The sequence below is a fragment of the Protobothrops mucrosquamatus genome, unplaced genomic scaffold (assembly GCF_001527695.2).
Source record: "Protobothrops mucrosquamatus isolate PMUCROS unplaced genomic scaffold, P.Mucros_1.0 scaffold9322, whole genome shotgun sequence".
NCBI classification, from domain to species: Eukaryota; Metazoa; Chordata; class Lepidosauria; order Squamata; family Viperidae; genus Protobothrops; species Protobothrops mucrosquamatus.
In genome coordinates this window covers 1-10,846 of record NW_015395114.1, presented here as the reverse complement: position 1 = coordinate 10,846, position 10,846 = coordinate 1, and the positions used below count along the sequence as shown (strand labels likewise).

Below are 10,846 nucleotides of genomic sequence, written 5' to 3'. Positions count from 1 at the left end.
TTCTCCCTTCCTCTTTGAGGCTTTTTAATTCCCCATCTCTTTCTACTTCAAGAGTTGATATAATGGCTTTTTCTTGCCATGACACTGATTGGTTAGAGGGGGGAAATGGGGTTTGAAGTGATTTATGCACTCACACATTTTATTAGTCAGATTACAAATAGAATTAGGTTATCAAAAGAGGTTTCTAAAATACTGAACGCGTACAATTTTATTGAGTTAGTGAATGTGCCTTTACATATTGTTATGTCGATAGAATTACTAGCTTCTAATATTTGTGTTCTCCAGCTATAAAAAAGCCATTTACTTGAAGGTGTGATGGATCCTGTGCGGGCTCAGCAGCTGGCAGCTGAGCTGGAAGTGGAGATGATGGCTGACATGTACAACAGGTATTAACATTTATAAGTACAAGATTTTTAAAAGCTACTTTAACTTTTTAATTCCATGAAAAACCTAACAGAGTTATTATCCAAGTTGATGCCAAAATATCAAACATTATTTAGGTCCTTATAAGGAAACTCCAAGTGTTTTTGAACTTTGATGATGGAAGCTGTTTTCTGCTAGGCAATGGCCAGTGCATGAAATGCTGGGACTCAGTGAGACCTCCATGCTTGTCACTCAGGTGAGTTGACAGACTTAGGAGCTTTTAGTTGTGGAGATGCTGGTGACTGAGAAGGTGTGGGCTCTTCTACCTCTGCAGCCCTGGCATAAGTCAAATGACAAAGTATAGCATAGTACCAGAGAGTTTATGAGAGAAGGAAAAATATAATATGGAACTTTTTGATCTTTTGATTTTTAATAGTCATTATTCTATAATTTTATCATTTTTAACCATAATTTAAATTTTTAGTTTTAATATTTTCTGTTTTATTTATCAGTTGTATTATAGTCTACACTGCCCTGAGAGAGGTGGGCGGTTTAGAAATATGAAGTGTAAATAAATAAATTGGAGCGGATGAAATACCTAAGAAGCCTGGTGAGATAACTGAATAGCTCTGGGAGGCAAACAAAGCAGAGGGGAAGTCTAGGTACAGTAATACTGCTAGTATGAGGCAAGAGCATTTATGGGCAGTTTCCAGCCACAATGCCTTGAGTGTGGCAATAGCAGGAAGACTTGCATGCTGGAAGAAAGAGAAATATTAACATTGCCAAGGAAAAAAGAAGAGATCAGACAAACCAGCAGCTGTTATTTCTTTTAGTCTCCTCCTAGACCAGCCTAGTGTTTTACTCCGTTCCACTTCAGTCCAGGCAGATTTCCTTTTTTGTCAGTACCTCTCCCAACAAAAAAACTGTATAAGTGGGGTTTTTATGTTTCATGTATATTGTAGGCCCCTTGCAATGACTCTGCAGTTTTCCAGGAATCTATGGTCCGCTATTTGGGAACTATTGATTAGATACTACTTATAATAAAGAGTGTGGTTGAGGCCTTTAAACTATGGTGCTGGAGAAGACTCCTGCGAGTCCCCTGGACTGCAAGGCGTTCAAACCGGTCAGTACTAGAGGAGATCAACCCTGACTGCTCTTTAGAAGGCCAGATCCTGAAGTTGAAACTCAAATACTTTGGCCACCTAATGAGAAGGAAGGACTCACTGGAGAAGGGCCTAATGCTGGGAAAGATTGAGGGCAATAGAAGAAGGGGACGACAGAGAATGAGGTGGCTGGATGGAGTCACTGAAGCAGTAGGCGTGAGCTTAAATGGACTCCAGAAGATGGTAGAGGACAGGAAGGCCTGGAGGAACATTGTCCATGGGGTCGCGATGGGTCGGACACGACTTCACAACTAACAATTAATGCTCAAATGGTTGTTAGAGGTAAAATTATAGAAAGAACTTAAAATTGAACCTGTAATTAGTGAAGATAGTTGAGTAATGAATGGATCAGTTGTAAAGGGTTATTGAATTTAGGATACATGGTAACTAAAATATTTTTTGTATTAATATAGCTGTGTATTTATTATCACTGTTTTATTTCATATTAGTATCTATTAACTTCCTGGAGTCCATAAAGGGTTTAGGTAGGGATAAATATCATAGATATGCCAAAATGGCACCTGCCTAAAAAGATGGTCTGGTCTGTTTTAATCCAAAATGATTTTCTGGACAGATTAACAGATCAGTTTAGTAGTAATACTACTACTAAAGAAAATATTACTAAACAATATTTTCATTAAATGTTAAACAATGTGCTTAGCAATAATATGGATAAGAGAATTATACACAACACATAAATGTTTGTTGGGAACGGTTTTGAGTCCCTAACCGTTGCATGTGTTTTATGATGAAAAGCAAAAAGAATAAGTACAATGGTCCTTTCTACGGTCATAGCCAACATGCAGGGGTTAGTGCAGGGGTAGGCAACCTTGGCTTTTTTATGACTCGTGGACTTCAACTCCCAGAATTCCTGAGCCAGCATGGCTCAGCTTGGAAACCTCTCCCTTTCCCCTCAGCATGGCTGGCTCAGGAATTCTGGGAGTTGAAGTCCACGAGTCATAAAAGAGCCAAGGTTGCCTACCCTGGGTTAGTGAAAGACCTAGCTGCACTGTAGTTTCATTTGTACCCATTGGAGATGCAAAACTAAACAAACTAATGGATAAGCTAGTGTAGGAGTGGCTTCATTTTACAGCTGGAATCTAAAAAGGAGAGTTGACTATTGGTTAACTCCACCTCCTCTAAACTGGGTGAATTTACATACTTGATTATACATACATAGAATTGCAGCTTTTTAAAAGTATGTTTATGCTGGATATTTTGTATTTTTACTTGTTCTTTTTCCTGAGAAAAACTTAGGCTGTTTTTAAAACCATGTATTCAAAGCAAAATTTTTAACATTTTGCATTAAAATAATCTACATAAGAAGTGATGGGAAGTTTAGGGCTATCAACCTTGGATGAGAGATAAAGACATGATGAATTTGAAATAATGTACTAAAACGGCACCGTAAGTTTGATTCCTAGTGAATGAATGAGCAAAGTCTCATCATCGCAACCTGTCTCTTAATAGTGACTTATAGATTTCAAAGTTTTAAAAAGAAGATAAAAACTAATATATCAAGTAAGACAGAAAATGAAAAATCAAAAAAGAAAGCTAGAAATGCAAGAAAGGAAAAAGTTTTTAAAAAGAGAAAGTAAAGAAAAAGATACAAAGAAGTGGCTTCCAAACTTCTTTACGCCAGTTATAAGTACAATTATAAATGTCCTTATTTCTTTAAAATCACAACATGTCTGCCTTCTTTCTATCGTCTATCCTGTCTAATCATCAAAACCATAAATCGTAAGTTCATTTTTTTCTGTTTTTTGCAATATGTCTATAAGCTAGAAATTAATATGGATAGTGGCTTTTCTCTAATCAAAGACGACAATTTGGCCATCTCAGCAAGTTCCAATCATCTTCACCAACCGTTTTTCCCTCTTAGATTTTGCTAAATCTTTTCATCTTTGGGCATGCATGTCCAGTTGTGAAACTGTCCAAATGTGATTTCCCTAAGACCAGCTTGGACTACCTAGGCTACCGAATCTCGAAGAATGGCATAGAAATGGATCCTGGGAAGGTCTGAGCGATCCTAGAGTGGGAGTGTCCACAAACGAGATGACAAACTTTCCTCGGCTTTGCTAACTTATATTGTCAGTTCATCCCCACATTTGCTCAGATAGCCCTACCGATCATGAACTTACTGAAAATGAAAGGGGAAGCTAAACCCAGGCCCAGCCAATCCCTAAATTGGTCACTGGAATGCCAAGCTGCATTCAAGAAGCTCAAATGTCTTTTCACTGCCGAACCAGTCCTAAAACACCCTGACGCAGATGAGTCCTTTGTAATACAAGCGGACGCCAGTGATATGGCCATGGGAGGGGTGCTGCTTCAGAAGAACGCAAAGGGAGAATTACAGACATGTGCTTACACCTCCCGCAAGCTCTCCGAGACTGAGTGATGATGGGCTATCTGGGAGAAGGAAGCCTATGTGGTTCGTTGGGGCCTCCTTACTTGGAGGCAATTCCTGGAGGGCAGTAAAATCCTCTTCGAGGTTTGGATAGACCACAAAAACCTATAAGCATTGAAAGCTCCCTGTTGGGGAATCGAACCCTGGTCTCCTGCATGACAGGCAGGGATACTTACCACTATACTAATGAGGAGTTATCTGCTGCGGTTATCATATGCAAGAACAAAGTTCTATGACTTTTTTTTTTCCAACTCTCTGTCCATCAGTCCCACCTCTGTCTCCAATTTATTCAAAGGTACTTTCACACACACACACAAAAATCTTTCAAAATTGGCTACATCCAAAATCTTTTAAGAAAGTAAGCTTGTGTAGTCTTGTATTACGGCTGTGAGCCACTCAATTCAACTGCAAAAACCTCAGTTCTTGCAGTCTATTCTCAAGAAGCACCTGCCCCAACTGCAGAGGGCAATCTGACAATTTCTCCTTATATCCGAAAAGAGAACACTGGCCGAAATTCGGGGAATAGCCACCAATCTTTGCCAATTTTGGTTCAAGCAGTTAAAAGTGGGGGCAGGAATTTTGTACAGTACTTTCAGTCTTGCAAGTTTGATGTCAGTCTTCCCAGGTTAATCAGATAGGAAACAGGACTAGATGAATGAATGAACAATCTTGCAAGTCTAACAGTACAAACTTCCCACCATCGCTTTTAATTGCTTGATGTTTTAGGGCAGGTCTTTTCTAAGTTTCTTTCTCTGACTTTAAGCCGCATAGGGCTCCTGCCTCTCTTCTCTTATTGTTTCCTAGGTAGCATCTTTTCTCCTCATTCCCCCACAGTCATCCACCTATTCCATTACAACGTATCTCTAGTTACTGTTATTGGTTAATAAATATAAAAATGCAAGATACCTGAGATTTTCCTCTTTTGCTTGTCTTTGCATATTCCTTAATTTCCTGGTTTCCATTGACCTTTCATAGGAATAGGCTTTTTATATGCTGACACAGGCTTCCTGTTTCCTGAGAAATGTATAAACATATGTATATGTTTATATCTGCAAACTAAACAGACGTTCATGAATCTGTGGAAACATAAAAAACAAAAAAACATAAAAAAACTTGAAAAACAAACATACAAATAAAAGGAACTGGCACTGGCACACACTAGTAGTAACAGTTATATGGTAAAGGAATGTCTGGGAAGTCTAAATCTGGTGGTAACACTGAAAACTATATTGGCTCCCCTCAGCCAAAGTATGTAAGTATCTGCTTATTCAATTCTTTATTTTTATTTACAGGGAGTCCTCAACTTACAACAGTTAATTTAGTGGCCATTCAAAGTTACAATGGCACTGAAAAAAATGACTTATGACCATTTTGGTGGCAGAGTTGTTAGAATGCAGTACTGCAGGCTACTTACTTCTGCTGACTGCCGGCTGTCAGCAGTTTGGCAATTCGATTCTAACCGGCTCAAGGTTGACTCAGCCTTCCATCCTTCCGAGGTCGGTAAAATGAGGATCCATATTGTTGGGGAAAACATGCCGACTCTGTAAACCGCTTAGAGAAGTCTAAGTGCTATTGCTATGGCTGTTTTTCACACTTGCCACCACTGCAGCATCCCCGTGGTCACATGATCAAAATTGAGATGCTTGGCAACTGACTCATATTTATGACGGTTGCAGTGTCCAGGGGTCATGTGATGATCCTTTGTGACTTTCTGAAAGTCAGTGGAGAATCCGGATTTACTTAACCGTGTTACTAACTTAACAACTGCAGTGGTTCACTTAACAACTGTGGCAAGAAAGATCGTAAAATGAGACAAAACTCAATTAACAATTGTCTCGCTTAGCAACAGAAATTCGGGGCTCAATTGTAGTCGTAAGCGGAGGACTGCTATATTAACTTTATAAGGTTGCCTATCTATGCATTGATACTCTGGGCAACAAGAAATAAAAAATATCAACAGTCATATGAAAACCCAAGTCAGGGACCCCCATTAAAAATCTCAGAAGATACCAACGCCATAAATGCAGACTAGAGCTTCAATAACTACAGTCGGCCAAGCCTCTGAGCGAAGAGGCCATTCCTCACAGCCTTTTGAAAGACTGTTAGGATTGGACCATCTGTATCTTTTGCTGCTTATCATCCAGGGCAAGTGCCAATCATTATTTGGTCCAGGACTAATGGTGTTTTTAGTAATCATTTCAAAGCCATAATCTGAAGGTATCTATCTACTTTCTCTTGATGTGGTTTTTTTTTTTATTGTACCCTATCACTGGAAATATTGCTTTAACTATGCTGACATTTCTTATTGAAATCCTCCATAATGGTTTCTAAGTTTGCCATTTCTTTCTACGAATAGTCTTAGGTTTTGTTTCGTGAGTGCAGTATCCCTCCATATGTGTTCTGAAGCCCCACAAAATGAAATTGACAATTGCATTATTTTTTTTTTTAAGCAAGCTGTATGTTCACTAAATATAAGTTAATGTTACATTTTTTAAAAAAAAATCTATAATTTGTTTTATTGCATTATTAACTGGTACATTGTATTAGTTGAGTACAGGTAGCCTTTGACTTACAACCATTCATTTAGTGACCGTTCAAAGTTACAATGGCACTGAAAAAATAACTTGATGACCATTTTTCACACTTATGACCATTGCAGCATCCACAGGGTCACGATCAAAATTTGAGCGCTTGGCAGCTGGTATGTATTTATGATGCAGCAAGATACCTCAAACTATATGATAAAGGCTTCTACCTGAAACTTACCGTGTTTCCCTGAAAATAAGCCCTACTTAAGACCCCCCACCCATTCCATTGCATCTGGTTGCACGAGGTGGGGTGAGGCCTCTGACGGCCAAACGGAGGCCAGGGGGCGCCCTGCGTGTCAATCCAGAGTTTGTTTCTCGGCTGCAGAATGGAGGCCGGGGGCGACGCATATGAGGCAGGTGTCGGGGTGTGGGAGGCCTGGTTGCGATGGTCCTAAGGCAGGGGTAGGCAACCTTGGCTCTTTTATGACTCATGGACTTCAACTCCCAGAATTCCTGAGCCAGCCAGTGTTGAACCAACAATCAAGAAATAATGCCGCAATCAAGGAACTACCAACAAGCTAATGGTAAACAGTAGCCTAATCAAGGAGCCACCAACTCCCACTAACACTGGCAGGGCAAGCCATTAGTGCAGGGGTAGGCAACCTTGGCTCTTTTATGATTTGTGGACTTCAACTCCCAGAATTCCTGAGCCAGGCTGGCTCAGGAATTCTGGGAGTTGAAGTCCACGAGTCATAAAAGAGCCAAGGTTGCCTACCCCTGTCCTAAGGTAAGTGGGTAAGACACCCCCCCCCAAAAAGAAAATAAGACCTGGTGCTTCTTGGAGGCAAAAAATAGTATATAAGACTGGGTCTTATTTTCAGGGACACACTGTAGTATAGTGCTTAATACAATGGACTCCATTGTATTGTTAGGTATTTATTATTGTTTGTATGTATTAAAGAAAAAAGAAAAAAATAGCAGGGAAAAGGAAAAGGAAAAAGGCTATTTGGTTTCTAATTTCCCCTTTTTGTGCCTTTGCCATTTTGTGATGTTGATAAGTAAGCCCCCTTAATATTCATCCAGAGTTTTTGTTTTATGTTTTTCAACTATCTAAGTTTTACTTACTTGCAGCTAATAAATTGATATGGCTGCACGTTAGGGCTGTTCATTATTTTGGATCTGGAAGCAAAAAAATGCTTTTCCTTGGGACCTCATTTAAGGAATTAAAGTTTTTTAATGTATTTGTTTTAGAATCCAAAGTAATGCACAGCTTGACCACACATTCAAATTGTTGCTGTTTAGTCACAGTTTTAATTTCAACTGTTAATTGTTTCAGTTCTGCTTTTATATGACATATTTGCTGAACAAGGTAAACAAATATGAGGACAATACGCTTCCTTGTCTCATTTCTATTTTAAACATTCTTATAATAGCTTCTCATTCGTTGTAAAGATTACTAACTGATTAATCGTATTCTGATTCATTAATATGAATCATTAATACATTCCATGTTCTGACATATTCCTCTTGTATTCTCATACTGTCTCCATTATTTTTCTTAACACTAGCTACCTGTATCTCTTTGTAGGCATTTGCAAAATACTTCATTTTGATTTTTTTCATTCTTAAAACTTCACAATACTCCCTGTCTTGAGCATAATGGATTCCCTGAAGCATTTGGGAAAATATTTTCAATCCAAAACAGTAATTTTGCCCTTGAAGCAGGACATTTCATGAAATTTCATGTTTGAAACACTTAAAAATGAAAAGTTTTGCACATCTCTATTTTTTAAAAAGCATCCTTTTTTATTTGGCATTTGTCTTTCCATGTACAGATAAACCTCAACTTACAGCCATTCATTTAATGACTTTTGGAAGTTATAACAGCACCGAAAAAAGTGACTTATAGCTGTTTTTCACACTTACAACTGTTGCGGCATCGCCATGGTCATGTAATGAAAATTTGGTTGCTTGGCAACTGGCATGTATTTATGACAGTTGCAGTGTCCTGGGGTCATGTGATCACCTTTTGTGACCCCTCCCCCACAAGCAAAGTCAATGGGGAAGCCAGATTCACTTAACAAGTATGTTATTAACTCAACATGTGCAGTGATTCACTTAACAATTATGACAAGAAAGGTGGTAAAATGGGGCAAAACTCATTTAACAACTGTCTTGCTTAGCAATGGAAATTTGGGGGCTCAATTGTGGTCTTAAAGCGAGGATTACCTATATGGCCGTTTTTTGTAAGAAGTTAAGTAAATATTTATTAGCTTGTGGGAATTTGGTAATTTCTGCATACTTTTACATGTCCCTGTTTTTAGCACTGTATAGGTAGATACACTTTGTTTGCAACTGCCTAAGCCTCATGCAGAGATGTTAGCATTAACTACCTCTTTTCCTGCAGCTTTAAAGGATTCAGTGGGCATTTCATCTGCATTTGATGTATTCCTGTTTGAAGCTGTTCTAGCGGGTCACGTTCTTGTTGAGCTAGTTCCTAAATATATTCTCTCTCCCTTCAAATGTCTTTGTCAATTTACAATCTCTTTTGTAAACGATCCCAGTGTAGTCTTTTCATCTTCCTTGAATCTCATTTTCCCATTCGGATATTTTCTATAAGTTTTGTTGAATATTTTACCCTAGCTGAAAAATTTCCCTTGATTTCTGATTTTTTTTTTCTGGCTGCTTTTCTATTTCTTGATACTCTCCTGTATTCACAATCTTAACTTTTTATGCCTTCTTTGATATTGAATGTTTGTGTCCAGTCATCATACATCCTTATTTCCTTTCCTTGATCTTTCCTCAGCTATCATGACATCTTGTTCTGAAAGACACTTGAATCTTTTCCTTGGTGAAATTTGGGGGGTGGGTGGGGTCGGTTTGCTTATTTGTTTTTTCTTTGGTTTCCATAGATTTAGTTTTGCATAATTTAAGTATACTAAAACTGTACCGTGCACTGACCTTGTGTTTTAACTATATAGCCCAGTCTAGATCATATTTTGCCGATATACATTTTTTCTTTGGTTTTCTAAGTTTAACCCATTTGAATAGCAGTAATTCATGGTCTGTTTTACAACCTGCAACTGGAAGTGTCTGACTGACTGGGTTGTGAATGGCAGCTAAAAGAAGATGGTAGTGATGGTAGAGAAGCGTTTGAAGAATTATTAGTAAAATAAGAAACCTACCATATTTCAGCTACTGAGGCAAAATATGGATTTCTGAATGAAGTGCTGCTACTCACTCCATCATAGTGTCATCTGGATTAGAATATTAAGATGTGGTAAACTAAGTTACTTAGAGTGCTTTGAGTCTGCAGTGTCCACTTTACAAAATTCAGTAATGAATTGATAGTTTCTGTACAAAAGTATAGTTTAGACCAGTGTTTCTCAACCTTGACAATTTTAAGGCACGTGGACTTCAACTCCCAGAATTCCACAGCAATGCTGGCTGTGGAATTCTGGGAGTTGAAGTCCACATGCCTTAAAATTGTCAAGGTTGAGAAACACTGAGACTATTTGTAGATTAAGAAGGGCTCATTCTGTAATTTTGATCTTAAAGAAACCAAAGTTGCATCAAACATTTTAGATACCTTTAGAGTTGTGGGCATGATGGTCTTTAAATGTTTTATGTTGTCAGAACAAAAGGCAGATGTAGTAGAAGTCTGAAAAAATGACTGTTTCCTCAGGTTCTTTTCTTCTTGCACTATCACAGAATGACCAATGCCTGCCATCGTAAATGTGTTCCTCCTCACTACAAGGAAGCTGAACTGTCGAAAGGGGAATCCGTGTGCCTGGATCGCTGTGTCTCCAAGTATTTGGACATTCATGAGCGCATGGGCAAGAAACTGACAGAACTCTCAATGCAGGATGAAGAACTGATGAAACGGATGCAGCAAGGGACTGGGCCTGCCTGAAGTCCGGCTTCTGATTCTCCAACCTATCTCTACACCTTGTGTCTGGACTGGTGTTAATTCTTGCTTTTGCCAGTAAAACATCCATACTGTGTTTCCTCCACCAGCTGCTAATGGGGGTGAAGCTCTGCCTGCCTTTTTTAGGCCTAATAAATGATTATGCCTTGTGAAGGAAAACAAGCTCATCTCTGGAACCCTTTTGTTAGCTTATCCTTTCTCGTTGAACATTGGAAGCTGATCCTTTATGTTTGCCTAGTAGGCTATTTTAACACATTCTCTCGCTCCACAGACTTTCCCGGCTTGTTTCCATTCCCTTGGTACACTAACAGGAAAAAAAAGAAGCAGTTTATAATTTTTCATACTTCAGTTTTCATTTAGTGAAAACACCGTTCTTTCTTAGGTATGTTCAGTATTTCAAAGTCAAGACTAGGCAGGGTACTTGAGTAGCACCTGCTTTTACTTCCTTAGAGCAGTT

At 38.7% G+C, this 10,846-nt stretch overlaps 1 protein-coding gene across 2 annotated transcripts; it reads left to right on the top strand.

Annotated features, from left to right (window-relative positions):
• The first annotated feature begins 258 nt into the window (after positions 1-258).
• Positions 259-10,551, top strand: LOC107300959 (mitochondrial import inner membrane translocase subunit Tim10-like). 2 transcript variants are annotated; one of them, XM_015830238.1, is made up of 3 exons: positions 382-386; positions 501-619; positions 10,173-10,551. In XM_015830238.1, exons 2-3 carry the CDS (start codon positions 576-578, stop codon positions 10,372-10,374), a joined length of 246 nt encoding a protein of 81 aa, XP_015685724.1. In that variant the 5' UTR covers positions 382-386; positions 501-575; the 3' UTR covers positions 10,375-10,551. The 2 variants fall into 2 exon arrangements, with proteins under 2 accessions (XP_015685723.1, XP_015685724.1); XM_015830237.1 differs by lacking the exon at positions 501-619 and having other exon boundaries at positions 259-386.
• The last annotated feature ends 295 nt before the right edge of the window (positions 10,552-10,846 follow it).